We start from the raw sequence: 18992 nt of genomic DNA, 5'->3' as shown, positions 1-18992 counted from the left end.
AAGCCATATAATCAAAAATTAATTACGACCCTTTAGGATAAAATGATCAGAAAAATAAGATCTTTGCACCAGTTCAAATGGATTGAAAATTGAAATACTAATTAATCTTTTAACTATTTTTTAATATATAAAAGTCTAAAAAAATAGTTAAAAGATTATGTGTTCCAATTTTTAATTCGTTTGATCCGATGTGAAGATCTTAGTTAACTGATTATTTTACCCCAAATGGTCGTAATTAATTTTTGATTCTAAAGCTTTTATGTTAGAATCCTAAGATAACTATAGAACCAAATATAGTTATAAGATTAAGATAAAATAAAAGCCTTATAATTAAAAATTAATTACGACCCTTTAGGATAAAATGATCAGAAAAATAAGATCTTCACGCCAATTCAAATAGATTGAAAATTGGAATACTTAATATTTTAACTATTTTTTTAATATATAAAACTCTTTGGGATCCGGGCGTTAAATGCACACTATTTTCGAAACAGGCCATAAAAAATTTGGCCAAACAATGTAAGTTATTTACGAAGATACCATTGGTTTGTATGTGAAGTGTGGAGAAATCTGGACTGTTAGATTTGTTTGTATGGGTAGATAAAATTTGTGTCAGGGAGAAATTTGAACCGTTAAGAGAGAATATTCTTAAACACCATTGTGTTTTATTAGATAGATAGGTAATTACTAATTTGGAAGGGATGTGATTTTGGCACTCCAGTATTAGCCAGTGGTGCTCCACATTTTATTTTATAATTTCACATGATCAAGACACAAAGTGGTCGCCAGCGGCTTAAACAAGAGTGCCAAAATTAATTTCCAATTTGGAATTGTTTTTCGGTGATGACAATATGCAAAATTTATCAAGAAATCCAAACTCATGGCATAAAAAAGTGGGTTCACGCTATATCTTTTGTGTTCGGATAAACGTCATAATAAAATATTATTTAGACAATATAGTTAACAAAATATATTGGGTTGTCTTGAATAGTGAATATTTTTACGCTAAATTACCAAAAAAATACGTAGTCAAATTCCTTTGTTGCAATGAGCTAAAAGATTCATTAATATCACAGGTTTGGGCAAAAAGATCCCTTAAAAAGATTAACAAATGAAGATAAAAATCAACCAAAAAGTCAGATTTTTTCGATTTTACTAAAAAAAAAAGTTAGCTTTGGACCATAATTTTTTTTTTACTTTTTCAATTCTTCTCATCGGGTCGAACCAACAATTTATAAAAAATTGAAGCAAAACTACATAAACGGAAAATTTTGAATAAAGATAAAAAATAAAAATAAACTAATTATTTATTTAGCAAAAAGACCTTTAGTTTGCATCACAAATTTGTATACGATGGCAAGTTTTTCTTAGTCAACTGAGACTATCTCAATAATTGGGCACTCAAGTGCCTACACGTACATTTGTAGGTTACACTAAACATCAATGTCGAGGTATTTATCCAAAAAAAAAATTGATTTTCGCGCTCTACTTTTTATTGATAACACTCTAATTTTAATGTAAAGTTACTAGTAACTTCATAAATAAAGTGGAGCGCCATCAGTAAAAATTGAAATGCAAATATTAATTTCCAAAAAAAAAAGTGAAAAATCAATATCAAGGGGGCGTTTGTACACAAGTCCTCTCCACACATTACCCTAGCCATTTTCTCAAGCTTTTGAACCCGAGCCAACACCCCATTGAGAATAAATCATATACACCATGTAAATATTTATTTTCTTCAAATCAATTACATTGCATCACATTGAAATGTTTTATTAATTGGACATTTCAATGCAGTGCAATGTAATTGATTTGAAAAAAAACAAATGTTTACACCGGCGCTGTAAATAATTTAATCGATCTCATGAAAGAATCGAAGGATTAATCATGTAGGAACACTCTATCCTTCGATGTTTCTTTCTAATAATAATCCTTAACTAACCCGTTACCTAGTTTGCTCACGTTGCCCTGAAATTTTCAATTTACAGTAAATAGGGTTTGGAGATGATCTACACCCCAGTTTCAACTGAAATAGATACAGAGATTATGTTTTACAATAATATACAAGCATTCCAAAGCGAAAGCAAGAGTGCAAATTAACTTGTCTAGATCTTGCATCCCCACTCACCCCTGCTAATATAATGGAGCTCTTATCGCGTTTGCAAACAATTCTCCTTAACGCGCGTCAATATATAGCACGATCAAATTGAACATATCTCATTCATTTGTAAAGTTAATGCAATTATCAGTTATTGGAACCCTGGGAAACTACTCAAAATCGAGAGAGTCAGACCCCCTAAAATGGTATTGTTTTAATTTTCATGCATAACAATATTCTATGATGATCACATTTGGTAACTATGTTTCAGAATATTGTCGGAATGCAGGGTTCTACCTAGCTATCATGTTTCTTATCACTGCAACGTCTATGCAAAAAAATGACAACTCACGTGCTATTCTAAACATGGTCAAAAAATAAGGTCACCGTAACATTGATCTTTTCAAAGATTAAGGTGTATATATCAAAGATTGAGACAGCGCGCAATTAGTGTTACAAATGAAGGTGTCTAACGAACATAAAGCTATACAAGTTATAATTGGCCTTAGAAAAATCTGAAGTACCTCAATTGACTTTTTGAAAAAGTAGTTAAGAACATGCTAACCCGAGGCTTATGACAGCAAAAACATTCAAGTTACAGAACTTTTATAAGAATTAATTAAATCACGGTCCTATTTGCGATACCACGTAAGTTTTCATCCCGATCACTTTAACGGGTTATATTTTCATCCTTTTCACGCGTGGTTTATCAATTTTATCCTTATTTAGTTATTAAGATGAATTTGTTGCCTAATTTGGTGGGATATGATTAATCCTAGTAAAATTTTAATTAAAGAAAAAGTAAGGCAGATTTCAAATTGGCTTGGTACGTATTCAAAACAATAAGAGAATCTATTGTTTTCCAAAATAAATAGCTTGGTAATAAAATCAAGGTTACAAACCCAAATTTTTTAACCATGATCCCTGGAAAAACTTGCATTGTCACAAATTTATTAGAATTACTATTATGCACGAGTTTTTTTTTTTCAATAATTTAGGGTCCGTACAAATTTACCACAAGTCATGATAGGTTTGATGGACGAAATTATCATATTTGACATTGATTCCTGAAAAAATTACATTTATCAATTCCTATTCGTGTGAGATGGACGCTAATCTTTTAATTCATCGATAAATGCTTAATAAGGTAATGCTTTAAGCTTAGTTGGTGAGAACTTTGGTCTGAACCCACTGCCCCTCTTAATTTACTCGATCGCGATGTCACTTCTATAACAACAATAAATTTAATAAAATTTCTCTTTTGTCGATAAAAAAAACAAAAAACAAAAAACACAAGCGCATATCAAGCAGAAATGCATGACAAATTTCAGTAAAATAATATTACCATATTGTTTAGCCTTTATTTTTTTTGCTCGGCCATATTGTTTAGCCTTTTTTTTTTTTTTGCTCGGCCATAGTGTTTAGCCATTACACAAACTAAACAGAACACAAGTTCTATAACTTTAGCATAACACAAAATATGAAGACCCAAAGGAAATCTTCCATAATACACAAGTTGTCAATATTGATCATAATACGTTCATCGTAAATTTTGATATCCAAACCTAAGGGATACTCATCATCACAATATGCATGATAAAAAAGTTCATGGTATTTTTCGAAAAGATCAGTAAGTTGAACCAAAATTATCCCCAACACCATCCTCACTGTACCTTCGTAGAAATCACTAAAGAAAGAAGAATGGGATATCCTTTCAATACCAAGATGGAATCGTGGTTAATCAGAGAACTTAGAATCTCTCAACATGGTTGCCTCCCAAATCGCCTACTTCATCAAGGTTCTGGCAAAGAGAGAGAGGGCTGGGACGGATTAGATTTTCGGAGAAGAGGGAGGAACCCAGATGATTTTATCCCAAATCGATGTTAGGGTAACGAAAACCAATTTCTGACGTTTCAGCACCTTTGATCAAGACCGTTTTGAGGATGGACAGGGTGGTCGTGATCTTGAGCAATTTCTAAAGTTTCTGTAACAACGGTCAGGACTGTTTTTAAGTATGTCAGGACCGATCGAGCTCAAGTTAGCCAGGACCGTTTGTACGCAGACAGAACACATTTATAAGGCTCTGATTCATATTTTTAGTGTTAGAACATTCAGAACATCATATTCTTGAGAGAAAAAGCTATAGTATTTGTAGAGAGTGACTTTGAGAGTTTTTTCTATTGGTTTTAACGAATTGGTGTGGTTTTCGAGGAGTAAGTAGTTGCTGAACCTCGTATATCTATGTGTTCTGTCTTTCTATCTATCCCTCTATTTCTCTGATTTGTTTTTTATGATTCATAACATCTATCTTGAGTTTTTTTTGTCTCTCAGTAAGTTTTGAGCGCGTAATTAATCAATTTGTCTTTAACTAAACCCACCAATGGTATCAGAGTTACGATTTTGTTCTCCTACAATTAGGGATTCCCAAGAATCAACAAAGTTCTCCTCTGTGTATCGCATACTAGGGATCTCAGACCAACGTTGTGGCTTTGTGGGTAACAAAAAGTAATAGAGTGCCAATAGCATGTCGTTCAAGATAAAGTTGAGTGCTAATATTTAAATGAACTTTTTTTTATAAAGAAGGAAACCAAGCATGTGGTGTGGAATTTTTCCCATAGTTTTTGAGGGAATAATTAAATGAGTGGTGCCTTTATTTTAGAGAACATAAGAAAGGACCACTAGGACGATCAATACTCTTATCTCAACGCGCTGAGTTTGGGACTAGCATATGCATCCATCTCTATAAACACACTCAGACCCTTCCCTATCAAGACCTTCATTTTTCTCTTCCCATTTTTTCTCTCTTCTTTTATCTCCTATTAATTTCCTTTCCCGGTAACCACTTCTTCACCTCTCAAATACCCACTTCCGTAAACGCATAATAATCTGATTAATCCCACCCCATATAAATCAACCCCCCCGCCCTCCCTCTCTCTCTCTCTCTCTCTCTCTCTCTCTCTCTCCATAAAAATCAACCCTCTTTTACTCTCTCTCTCTCTCTCTCTCTCTCTCTCTAAAAATGGAAAAACTCTTGAGCGTGCACGAAAAGAAGGGAACCAAACAAGCCAAGACCAAGAAAACCAAATCAGTCAAGATTGTGTACATCTCCAACCCAATGAAGGTGAAGACCACTGCATCAGAATTCCGGGCTCTCGTTCAGGAACTCACCGGCCGAGACTCCGGTAAGCCGAACCCCACCAAGTATCCGGAGATCGACGGCTCCGAGGAGATCATTGCCGGTGAGGACCATGATGATGCGGTCTCTGAAGTACCGATAGCGGAACCAGCTGCTCGTGAAGTGCTCATGAAGAGGTCTGAGTCTCATGAAGTCGCATTTGAGCCGTACGATGATGTTTTTGTGCCTCAGGTGTTCGAGAACTTTACTGGGTTTTTCCCGTCAAACTTGTTGTGCTGATCTCGATCCTCATGTTGATGTGCTCAGAAGTCTGTAGACGCCGTGTAAATTCCGACTAGAAGTAGCCTGTGGTTATTATGTTAATTATTAACAAATAAATTGTATCCCGTAGATTCTATCCCTTCCGTTCCAATTTAAATTGTCTCCTACAGTTTTTTTGTACATTTTCAAACTCCAAAAAAACATACTTCTGCATTTTTTTTTTTAATTTCTTATACCAAATTAAAGTGTTCATTGAGTATTTTAATTTAGTGTAAGAAAATTAAAAAAATAAAATGTAAAAGTACATTTTTTTGAGATTTGAAAACACACGAAAAACTGTGAGGACCATTTAAATTGGGACCGAATGAGTTAAGTTATTTTTGTTGGTTTTTGGTACTTCTTCTAGCAATGTTTCTTGTTGGCACAAATGCCTTGGCTTCTATCATCGTATTGTTACTGATGACTGTGTTTTGCTTTAAATGAATCTAGCTACTAGTACTAATTTATGGTGGATTGGTACGGACATTGTCCGGACATACGATTCACAGCCGGCCGAGAAGAGGAGAAATCGATCAACGACGGAGCTACTAGCTACTACTGGAGTAGTTGGAAAGGAAAGGACAAGACCACCTTTCGTACATTTCTACTGGCCCAGATATTTGAATAGCGAATGAAAGGCCAGGAAATATTAAAGCTCTGTTTGGAAAAAAAATTTAGGTATTTCTAATTTTTTGAAACAGGCACCATAAAAATGTTTGTTTTATTGTTTTTTTTTATAAAATATAGTGTTTGTTCATGCCTATGGCACTACGCATTCCGGTTGGAATTGTCTGTGCCTAGGTTTTGGAATTGGAAGATCAGTGGCATTTGCGCAATTACTACAAAAAAATGTGGGCACTTGCATTACATTTTCAAGTTCCTTCTCAACCATTAGATCAAATGAATTTCAACTATTCTAACAACTTGTGTTTGTATAAGGCTTACACCCTTGTGTTTTATAATAGAGATATAATCAATTCCACTAGTTTACGAAAATTTTAGAAACACAAAAATTATGTTTTCATTTATTTTGAAAACACTTTCAGCAGCTCAACAAATAAATAAACAAAAACTATTATGGTCACCAAACATGTTTTTTGTTTTTATTTTTTAATAAATAAAAAAAATTCATTTCTTATTTTTCAGAAAGGAAAAATAATAAATTGACAACTTTACCAAAAAGAGCCTAATTATTTGAATGTGTCATTGTTTTTTTTTTTTTATCAAATCTTTTTTCGTTCATCACCAATAAAATGAAATCATTATAATAAGAAAATAAACACACTGAGAGAGTCTCAGAGAGTGCGCAATACCCTCCTCCTACCATTACTCGCAATTTCTCACAAAATCCATGTTATTCAAGGTCTAGGTATCATGTGTTTGGTAGTTCTTGCTTATTTATTTATTTTGTTTTTTTGAAATAAGAGATACAATAAACAAAGATTCAGCATCCATATAAATAAATTATAAACAAGGGTTTCCAAACCGCCTAAGCTTGAACTCAATAGAATATGAGGTTTAACTGTTGGCAGAAATTGGAGCAAAGAGCAAGATACTGTTGGTGGGGACCCAACATGTTCTTCATTAACGAGACAAGTGGAAAGTAGAAGGTAAAGTGAAATAGCTTTAGGTTTAACCGTGTCAAAGGAAAAAATATTGAATGCTCGCCATGTACAGTAGTTTTTTTAATTCTGTGAGTACAATTATACATTTGCGAGAGATATAATACTATGAATGAATCTTATATAATGTGTGGTGGTAAAAGATTTCCGTTCTGTTAAGGAAAATATTATAAGTATTTATGTTTTAAAATAAGTATTTTTTAATGAATTAAATGTGATGTATTATAAAAAAATTATCTATCTTATAAAACGAAAAATAAATATTAAAAAATAAAAACTTTAGATGAATGAGGCCTTAGACATCATGTGCACAAATCTACTAAATGATTACTTTTACTATAGGCATCCAGATTTCAAGTGGCAGCTGCTAGCGTAATTAAAGGAAAATAAGTGGTGGAAATCAGATTCACATGTTTGATTGGTCATCCAAGACAATGAGACATGCAAATGAAATGGTTTCATTTATGAATTTACCCTACAAAGAGCATTTCTGCGGGGCAAAAAAAGGAGAAAAAGATATCAGCTCGATCTTCTCGGAGGATCCGGGGATCCAGCAGCTCTTGGGGAACTGCAGGAAGTATAGGGCACCAAAATACGTCGTTTTGGTGCCAAATGAGAATGCCACTCAAGTCAGCCAAGGCAAAAAGCCAACTGGATACCTCAGTGCTTAGAAGAAGAAAAATTTAAGTGTTCTAAATTTCACTCTGTTTGAATCGGTGGAAAGATTTTATTTTTCTGATCATTTTATTCTAAAGAGTCATAATTAAATTTTGAATATAGGGTTTTCGTTAATTAGCCCTAAGAGAGTCATAGAACTAAATATCTCTTAGGGCTAATTAACGAGAACCCTAGAACAAAAAATTAATTATGACCCTTTAGGATAAAATGATCAGAGAAATAAGATCTTCGTACCAGTTCAAACGGATTGAAAATTAGAGCACATAATTTTTTATATTTCAATTTTTCAACGTCTACCTCACAGTTTATATATTAAAAATATGGTTAAAAAATTAAGTGTTCCAAATTTCAATCCGTTTGAATCAGTGGAAAGATTTTATTTTTCTAATCATTTTATTCTAAAAAGTCATAATTAATTTTTGGCTCTAGGACTCTCGTTAATTAGCCTTAAGAAAGTCGTAGATTCAAATATTTCTTAGGGTTAACTAACTAGAGTCATAGAGCCAAAAATTAATTATAATTCTTTAGGATAAAATAATTAGAAAAATAAAATCTTCCCACCGATTCAAACGGATTGAAATTTGGAATACTTAATTTTTTAATCATATTTTTAATATATAAACTGTGAGGTAGACGTTGAAAAATTAAAATATAAAAAATTATGTGCTCTAATTTTTAATTCATTTGAACCGGTACGAAGATCCTATTTCTCTGATCATTTTATCCTAAAGGGTCATAATTAATTTTTTTGTTCTAGGATTCTCGTTAATTAGCCCTAAGAGATATTTAGTTCTATAACCTTCTTAGGGCTAATTAACGAAAGCCCTATATTCAAAATTTAATTATGACTCTTTAGAATAAAATGATCAGAAAAATAAAATCTTTCCACCGATTCAAACGGAGTGAAATTTAGAACATTTAAATTTTTTTTCTTCTAAGCACTGAGGTATCCAGTTGGTTTTTTGCCTTGGCTGACTTGAGTGGCATTCTCATTTGGCACCAAAACGACGTAGTTTTGGTGCCCTATACTTCCTATAGTTCCCCAAGAGCTGCTGGATCCCCGGATCCCTTTTCGGATGACCCATCATTGAAGCTGCATTTTATATAGTATCTAGTCATAGTATAGATAATCTCTCTCTCTCTCTCACACACACACACGGGGACCCGGCCAAGTAGGTTTCCACTTGGCAGCGGTGTCGAGTCCATTTGGACTGTCTATCTCTGTAATCAATGGTTTAGATTAAAAACGAACTTTTCCAAAAAAGAGTTGACTCTTTTCTGAAAAAATTTGTTTTTAATCCAAATTGCTGAAAACACGTTTAGAGGATCCAGATCTAGATGCTCTTGGCACCGCTGCCAAGCACTGGTCAGCATCTCCCGCCACTTTTCTATTCACCATGAGAACTACATCAATCTCATTCAATATTTAATCAAATGCCACTGTTTTCATCTGTATTTGTTTAGTATGTCAGTCCGTTAAATGTCACCCGAGTAGGAATAAATATTTCTGTCCAAGATTTAACACAAATTTTGAAGTGATGAGAACGTTGTCAAGCAAGCAACTTATGGGTTAATTATTGCTGATACATAATTGAAGGCACCCCAAATGCTGAACTATAATATCCATATTACATATCCGCAAGCATGATAAATGATCCGAATGAGCTGAGCAATTAGTTGTTTTAAGTTTGGTTTTAAAAATTTAACAAGTTTCAGAACATGTAAGCTTAGCTTGGTTTTTTTTTTTTTGAAACAATCAAAAATTTATTAAGAAACTCAATAGGGAATATCAAGTGGGGGAGAAGGGAGGGGGATCCAACCAAAGGTTGGACAACACCTAAAGAGCTGAATCCCAAACACCTAAGGGCCAAAGCTTGGAAAACAAATCAAGCTCGGAACAGTCATGGGTCTAAAATACCCAAATCAGACAAGTAAAAACAGATAATGGCAAAGGTCTAAAAGTCCAAAAAAAAAAAAAATTACAACTCAACACCAAAGGGCAACAAATCAACCCAAATCCCAAATCAAACCCTAATCCACAACAAATCAGACGCAAACCACCACCACGCCGCCGACCACTACTCCAGACCAACCAAACCACCACCACACAAGAACCGACTACCACCCCTGGCCGCAAACCACATCACCACCAAACATCTTGACAGTGGCTCCCGCCGCCGTGAGCCCCTCACATTCTCGGACCCCAAGAATCGACTGCCAAGACGTCGCCGATTGGGATCTCACAAACAACCAAGAAATCTGAGAACTAGGGCTCCATACGCCATCGATTACCACAATCGAGAAGTCACCCTTTGAAGCTCGCGACCACTGCCATCCACCCGGTCAGTCAACCTATCTTGAGCATTCTTTTAAGAAGTGAATACGAGCTCAAATTCGAGTGGCTTGATTCATTTTTCAACCCTACCCATCCAAATTTGGGGCCTAGCTATTTTGGGCCTAAACCTTAAAACTCAGAGGACTAGTTTCAGGTCTCATTAGCCTGCGTCTAGGTCCCGGCCTCGAATGTGTCAGTACAGAAGCCAAAGTAGAAAGTTGGGACAGAGAATTCGAGCCCACTTTAACGAAGATATATAATAGAGCTGTGCTACGTGCACAGACTGCTGCGCACAGCAGCCTTTTTCTCCCGCCTCGGGTCGCACAAAGATGAGCTTCGTTCGATATCGTTTGAGGCGTTAACAAAATACCCAAAATCACTTCAGAATTTAGTCTTAAATTCTGAAGTGATTTTGGGTGTTTTGTTAACGCCTCAAACGATATCGAACGAAGCTCATTTTTTACAGAGACCTTAAACGATATATTTTGAACAAAATGAGCGGCTCCGATCATCTTTGTGCGACCCGAGGCGGGAGAAAAAGGCTGCTGTGCACAGCTTGCTGTGCACGAATCATTTCTGTATATAATATTCACACTTGTGACCATTATGTCCTAATCATAAGTACTCGGGTCACCGTGCTTTATTTCAACTTTGTTGTAATCTAGTACAGATGGCCACATGCAACACTGTACCATAACAAGGATATAAGCATGAGAACGCAAATAAGTATGTATTCTCCATGAGGTTGCATATTTGTATTCAGTGGGGCCAAACATTTTAAGCCTCAGGGTCACTGGAGGGTTTGTCCGGTAGTTAGTTTCAGGGTTTTGAAATTAGTCGAGGTTTGCGCAAGTTGACGCGGACGTCCTGTTATGAAAAAAAAAAGAACTTTTAAAGGATTTCACCAGGCTCTGTTTACTTCAAAGCATTTCAAGGTTTCATTTTCTAGACCAACGGCAGGTTGTAATTATAAGGACAGAAAATGTGGAAGAACTTGTCAATTGAAAAGATGGTTATCTCACTAAGGTGGATGAATGTTAGGCCAAGCAGCCAACTAACTTACTTAACGCTTCTGCAGATATGGAGAAATTATGGCGGATAGTTTGCAAATACAGGCAAAAAGCAGGACCACAGTCGGGATTTTAATAAAATCTTCTTTGGCTCCATACCACAGCAATTGCCCCGACAGGCTTGTTTTGGACAAAGACGTGTTCTACTAATTAAAATAAGTATTATTTTTTGAATTAGAGGTGATGCATGTATTGTGAGATAATGACATATTTCGTAAAGCGAAAAATAAATACTTAACAAGTAAGAACCAATGCGGAACGGGGCCTTAAACAACACACAAACCCACAATTTACAGTTTAGCGTGTGCGAGGCCCTTAAACTTGTATTTGTACGCGTGTTTGTGAGTTTGTGTGTGGTTATAGCATAGTCGGTATTTTTTCGCCCTTTTCCCAGCACTCTCTACAAACATTTCAATTTAAAAAGAGAAAAAAAAAACCCTTTAACCAAGAACATTAAAGTAGGTTACATAAAAACGGGTAATGCTACAGACCAGGACATCAGCGCACGCTCCAACCCATGATCTCTATGATTGGTTCAAGTTATTATCCTGTGTGGTATAACTTGATTGTACGTGGTGCACCTGTAGGTACTAATTATCCTTTTTCTCTACTACTTCTTATAATTACAGTTTAATCCTAATTCTGGAAAGGTTTTGCTCTATGATACTGACCTTGTGCTTCGGCTAACTGTTGCTCTAATTCTCTAAGCTTATCCTGCTCTTTTTCTATGAATCTAATGAAAGTACTACTATATTGAGGTCTGTGGATATATAAGGGTGTATTTGAAAGCCCGTTTACTAAAAATCTCTGAGCAAATATTTCTTCCTCTAATCTGCGAATATGAATTAAAATATGCTCCTTCTTGTTCATGCATACAAAGATATAAACTTGTAATCAATTTTTGTAAATCCTACTCGGTACTTACCACCACATGATCCAGATAAACTGTTTAAAATAAATTGGATATTGTAAATGGAATGATATATCTGATTACCCATTGATTAATCTTTTTTTTTTTATTATCACTTTACTTTATGTGTCAAAATCTTTTCAAAGGAACTCCTTACTTTCCTTCTTAACCTACCTCCGAATACTATGTTCCCTCAACGCCACTCTCTGGCAAAACGGGTTTAAGACTCAAGAAGGCTTTATGGTTTAAAGGCCTGAAGTCATTACTTCGTTAAAATTTTGGATTTTAAATACTGATGATAATCAAAACTGGATTAGAATCTTTGGGTAATGCAGACATATGAATCATACAATATTCACTTTATTTATGATCATAGGGGTTTTCCCTTTCGGGAGTCCCTAAAGAACAATAAAGAGCTAAAGAGAAACTTACAATATTATTACTGCAAACTGATAATTACAAAGATCAAAAGATCCACTGCTGAAGATTGACTCGACCAAATACAATTGCAACAAGTGCTTACAGATAGCAAGTGTTCAAATGCTAGGAGAGTCGTGTCTACAAATGAAATATTCTAGGCTATTTATAGACTGACTCAAAGTTAAAATGACTGGCAACCTATTGGCAAAAGAGATCCGGTTTCTCAAAGAGAATAGTAGATGTCGCGTGATCACTGGGCCCGCATCGTCGCATCTTTCAACTTTTCTTTTGAAAAAGAAGACCCTCCATTATTATTACAAAGACTGGTGACCAAAAGTAGCTTGACTAATAATGTCCGGCTGGTGAAAGGTAGTTGAAATAGTAAAAGCTGTCCGGCTGGTGAAGAGTGGTTGGAATAGTGAAAGTGGTTGAGACTTTCTGGCAAAAGTAATTTGCTTTCGGCAAATACTTCCAAATTACATAAAGTATCGACCCATGTGATGACAGGGTTGCTGTCCATCATGGTGGGATACTTCGATTTTACTTCTTATCCTTCCATGGTATTGTTGAGATTATGGACGGCTTCTTCATCAAAATCATAATCTTCATCTTCTCCATGATCGGATGGGCTGGATAAATCTTATCCTGTTAGCATGGCTCTTTGCTGGTCTTTTTTCTTTAAATAATACCTGACTAAATTATCATGTCCTGTTTCAAAGTGAAATTTTAGTTCTGGAATGTGATCATTAAACCTAATTTTTTGAAATAGGTCTTCACATATTAATGGTGCCTTCCCATACTCATATAAACTGTCATAAGAAAATCCTTCGGCGATGGTGAAGGCAATGGCATGCCTGATCTGTTTTCTTATTGAATTTGCCTCGCAAATCCATGGATTATCATTGTCGCAATGATAAATTCTTCTGAGGATGGTATTTGTAGGATTCGTGTTGATGTGGATATTATGGTAGGCAGGAATGAGTTATCCTGTAGAAGTCCATTCTGGAAGTTTTGATTCCACCACGGCTTCAACTGCTGTACCCTGTTCTGCCATAGAATTGAGAACACATGCTGCAATTTTCCTTCCAAATCTGTTAGTATCTTCTGGGTCTTGGAATATAATTTGTTGAATATATCCAAAATCCAAAAGAGTTGCTTCTGTAATTTTCACCTTTCTATCTTTGAAATTAAGATAAAAGGGTTTGAAATGCTTCATGTTTATGTTGGCCGTGGGAATGCTGTAAATGAGTTGGCAAGTACAGGTCATCCGTTCCAAAGGTGTTTGAATGCAAGTTGGTTTGATCTTTGGACATGGGACAACATCTTCTTCTTGTAAATAAAGGGTTTTTCAGGAAATAGTGAGTCCCGGAATACAACCTTCATATTGGTTGATCTTGATCAATTCTGAGAATAAGAATTCCTGGAAATGAGCTCTATCTTGTCTGGCTAAGTGCTGAATATGGTTGATAACATCTGGGGGAAATTTTGAAAGAAACGTAAATGCTTTTGGTTGCAAAAGCTCTATAGGATCATGTGCCTTACTCCACTCACTCTTTTCTTCATCTTCCAGTGGGGAAGACTGCTTTCTCACTTTTACCAGTGGGGTAAAAGGGCTTCTAATTTTCTTGAGTTCTTTCTCTGATTCTAACAACTTCTTTTTGAGAGTTGTTATTTCTTCTTCGAGCTTTCGTTGATTATTGATCAACTGTTGATTGGCCTGCTCAAAATCTTGGTTTCTTTTATTTAAAAGTCTGAAATTTCTAGTCATTGTTTCGCAATGACCACAAAATCTTATTTGCTGAGAAACTGGCTGGATTGAAGATGGTTGGTTGAAATTCTGGTTATTTTCAAAACCTGCAGTCTCAAGGGCTGCCTGAGTATTTAATCTTCTGGAAGACTCTGAAATATAAAAGTTGTTTCCAATGGCGCGATTTGCCCATTGATTTGCTTCTACAAAAGTATGAAAACCTTTCCATGTTGAGGAAGGGATTCCATCTACTTGTTTTAAAACTTCTGGCCAATAAGAATAAATTCCTGGGACACGGCCTATAGCTACACAATAAAATGAAAATCTTTTTGTTGGGTTTGACCCATTTTGTTGATTAAAGAAAATATTTAAAGCATTTAAACAAGCTAAGAATCTCGGAACATCTTTGTGAGAGTCCCAAAGATTATCTAAAAGACACTTCTGTTCCTCACTGATATTATGGATGAGGTACCTGAATTTAGATCTGGATTGTTCAGGAAAAACTCTGAGAGTTACACTCTCAAAAGTTAAAAACTTCTGATCTGTTCTGGTTGAACTGGTTATGTTGCTGGAAGATGCCATCTGAAAAATCAGAAATATTAGTCCTTGTCTCTCTGGATAAATAATCTGCTAAAGTGTTTTCTTTCCCTTTAATATGTTCAAATTCTACTGTGTAACCGTTACCTGTTATTGTATCAATAAAATTAAGCCATTTACGAGTACTAATCTTTTTCTCATTGAGAAGCTTATGAAATTTAACAATTGCTTCACAATTTGTTCTGACTGTAAATGGTTTGAATAACCATAACTTGAAGCTATTAATAGCGTTAATAACTCCTAATATTTCACAATCTATACTGGCTAAATTTCCTTTTTCTTTGTATTTTCCACTGGAGTATCTGCAAATTTTTTCTGTAGATTTTGCTGAATACTTTGTAGGTTTGTTAAGAAGTATAGCTCCCCATCGTTTCTCACTTGTGTCTACTTCTATTACTATGTAATCAGATTCTAATGGTAAATCTAATTCTGGTAGGTTTCTACAAATTTTTTTGATTTTTCTGACAAGATCAATATCTTGCTGGTTGAAGTATTTTTGACCTGTTGGGGTCGTTTTACTATATAAAGGTCCTATGATTTTACTAAGATCTTTTATGTAAGGCCTAGTATAATTTAGGGTACCTAAAAATGACTGGAGCTTTTTCTTGTCCTCTATTTTGTCGGGAAACTCTAATATTTTCTGTGCAATGTGTGGTTGTAACTGGATTTTTCCCTTTCCTATTCTTACTCCTAAATATTCTATATATTCTCTATTCAATTCCATTTTCTTTTTACTGATGATTAGACAACTATCAATGAATAACTGGAAAGCTATCCTAAGATGCCTATAATGTTCTTCCTGTGTTTTATTGAAAACAAGAATGTCATCAATGTAAACAAGAATAAAAGAATTATGATTTTTAAATATGCTATCCATTTTTCTTTGAAAAATACTAGGGGCTGTTTTCAAGCCGAAGGGCATGACAATCCATTCATAACATCCCTAGGGACATGTGAATGCTGTCCATGGTCTGCTAGACTGATCTAACATAATCTGCCAAAATCTTGATTTACAATCAAATTTACTAAAAATTATTGCATCTTGAATACTATTGATAAGCTGTTCTTTACTTGGTATATCATAACTATCTATCCGAATATTATCATTAAGGCGCTTATAGTTTATAACCATTCGCGCTTTCCCTCTTTTAACTTTTGCGTGATTCTTTACCATAAAGGCTGCACTTCTGTGGGGACTGGGACTTTCTGTTATTACCTTAAGATCTAATAGTTCATTAATCTGTTTCTCAAATTTTTCTATATCTAAAGGACTGTATACTATTTTCTGAGTACTAATCTTAAAGTCTGGATTTTTCTAGATGTGCTAAGGTTTTGGTTTTATTCCTATGTTTGATTGGATTTTCTCCTAAAATCTGGGTTTCATTTGCTAACCTGATTAATTCATCTAACAGATCTTTATCTATTCTTTTTCTCTTTTTGCAATCAAGAACTGATAGAGAATGTTCTATCTGATAAAAATCTATTATATCATGGTTTATCTGGATTAATTGTTCTTCTAGCTATTCTTCCATTAACCATTCAGATTCTGTTTCGACAGTATCATCTATGGTTTCCTCATATAAATCTAGGTGTGTATCTGGAAATGGTACATCTCTTAATGCTTCTGCTATTTTTTCTCTTACTATCCTATTTTCTTCTGCTGTTTTTTCTGTTGTTTTGTCTATGGTTCCACCACGCTTAGCTGACAACTCTGATTCTAAATTCTGGGCATGAAGTGTTTCTACCTGTAAACTACGTTTATGAAACGTCACAAAGTGTTTGCTAAATGTGATGCTGCCATTCATGCTATCTATAAAGTTTAATCCTAAGATAAACTTATAGCTGTGATTAATATCGCCTATCCATACCATGGGTAATGGGTAGGTATGCTGCTGTTGAAGTTGATTGGTAAACCTGATACTGCTATTCATAAGACATGTATCATAAATAATACTGGTGTTATTCATGAGATCTGCTCTAGCTATGTAACTTGGTTTAGTAAGATATTCGACTGGTATAAGATCACGACTAATGTGACTTTTGCTGGCTCCTGTGTTGACCATGGCTTTGGTTTCTATGATTTTTCCTGGATTTTTTCCTCGAGCTGGTAATAAGATCTCGCAATTTATCTCTATAAGGCTATTTTCTCCTATTCTATTGACTGACTCAACAATGTTGCAGTGATCTTCTAATATCTCGACTGGTTTTAAGGGTTGGTTTTTCTCATGTAACTGGCTTCTTAATCTACTATTTTCTATCCTATATGTCTCTATTTCTATAGATAAAATTTCTACTTTCTTTTCTAACTCGCTTACTTGCCTTTCAAACTGAAATTTGGTTTGATCTAAATCTAACCTGATTGTGGCTGCTTCTAACTTGGCTTCTTGGAGTGCCAATTTTGAGTTCTGGTTCAAAACTGGTTGCGGTATGCTACAACTTAAATCTATTGAATCCCTGTCTATCTGATGGTTCTTTTTGAGACAAAATTTGCAAACATTTTTCTTACAATGTTCACATATGCTTCTAAATAATCTAAAAGGATAACCATTGCATTCTGAGTAAGGTTCACTATCTTGGCCTATATTATGTTGCCACTGGTGTATACATTCTATACTACTTTTAATCATAAAAGTATATTCTGGTAGATAGCTGGGAAGTTCATCTTCTGAACTACTACTGCTACTGCTATCATTAACTCCTAAAAGATTTATTTTATCTGGTTCTGTACTGATCAAACTATATATTGACTCAGTATCACTATCTTCTAATTTTATTTCTATAAACTCTATATTATCAAAATCTTCTAATTCTGCTATAAGATTTGCTTTCTCTGTGTTCTTCTGGTTTTTCCCTTTATTAGGGCATCTGTTTGCTAGGTGATCTTCTGAATCACATATAAAGCATTTACATTTACGGTTCTGAGTTGGTTGAACTCTTTTCCGAAAATGTTTCTGAGGTCTTGGTCTAAATTGTTGTTTGCTGGGTGCTTGCCTATAAGACTGACTCCTCCTATATTTCTTCCTAGGATAATAACCATGTTTCTGATATCCATAGTTATATCTTCATGTCTGTACTATTTTCTTATGGTATTTGCTGGCTTTCTTTTGATATTTGTGGAATTTGTCTTTCTTTTTCTTTTTCTTTTCTCTACTATAGCCATACTGCTGTGGAGTATATATGACTTGACTACAAAAATTTAACTTGTTTTTCTTTATGCCTTTCTGGATTTCAAGTGTAGTGCACTTGTCTCTTAAAACTGCAAAGACAAACTGAATTCTAGGGCCTATTCCTAAATGCTGATTTTCATCTCCGTTGGTAACTTTCCATTTTTTCCATATTTCTTCTCCTAATGGTCCTGGAAGTTTCCTAAAGAATTTGTTACTGATTTCTGCGTCTAATGCTCTACCTGTTTATGATGCAAGGGCTATAAAGTCATTGCAAAAACTGACTATGTATTTTCATTTATGTAACTTAAGCTGTTCTAACTGTCTCATAGCTACATTCTGGTAGGTGGTATTTCCTCTATTAGGATCTGCTCCTATGATTAAAGTTTTGACTAGACTGGTGAAATTGTAAACATTTGGTCCTTGGGCTACTAAAGCCGCATACTGGGTTTCAAAGTCTCTCTTGTAGGCTTCTACAATTCCTTTTGCTGTGTCTCCTAAAAATGATTCACAATATGACCACATCTCTGCTGAAGAGTGCCAATTGGTCATTTCTAAAAGTTTTCTGACTAGGGCTTGTTCCCATCTGTCTATTACTGCTTTATGAAACTGAGGATCGAATGCTGCAATGTCTAGCATTAATCCTGTACCTGCTTGGGCCATAAGAGTTATATCTCTATCTACTGGTAATCTTTTCCCATAGGTTCTGAATTCTAGTTCTTGGGCCGATGGCTCTATTCTAGACCTACTGATTGGAATATTTTCCATCTCATATACTTGATTTGGGAGTACTGGCGGAGTATTATCATATGTCTCCATTTTTACTTCTACCATATGACTTTCTGTATTTTCAACTGGTGGTTGGTAATATCTGGATCTAGGATCTGAGTGGCAAAACATATCTTCAACTGAGAG

The 18992-nt window shown here is 34.9% G+C and overlaps 1 protein-coding gene across 1 annotated transcript; it reads left to right on the top strand.

Annotated features, from left to right (window-relative positions):
* The first annotated feature begins 4872 nt into the window (after window positions 1-4872).
* Window positions 4873-5975, top strand: LOC131322450 (sigma factor binding protein 1, chloroplastic-like). The gene has a single exon (XM_058353771.1). The coding sequence runs from the start codon at window positions 5118-5120 to the stop codon at window positions 5511-5513; it is 396 nt and encodes a 131-aa protein (XP_058209754.1). The 5' UTR covers window positions 4873-5117; the 3' UTR covers window positions 5514-5975.
* Window positions 5976-18992: the final 13017 nt, after the last annotated feature.

Source organism: Rhododendron vialii, chromosome 4a, assembly GCF_030253575.1.
Source record: "Rhododendron vialii isolate Sample 1 chromosome 4a, ASM3025357v1".
Classification (NCBI taxonomy): Eukaryota; Viridiplantae; Streptophyta; class Magnoliopsida; order Ericales; family Ericaceae; genus Rhododendron; species Rhododendron vialii.
Note: the sequence above shows the minus strand (reverse complement) of the source record. Positions and strands in the feature narration are given on the sequence as shown.

Excerpts from the sequence above, each read along its gene's own strand:
- LOC131322450 (XM_058353771.1), top strand. The coding sequence starts at position 5,118 with ATGGAAAAACTCTTGAGCGTGCACGAAAAGAAGGGAACCAAACAAGCC.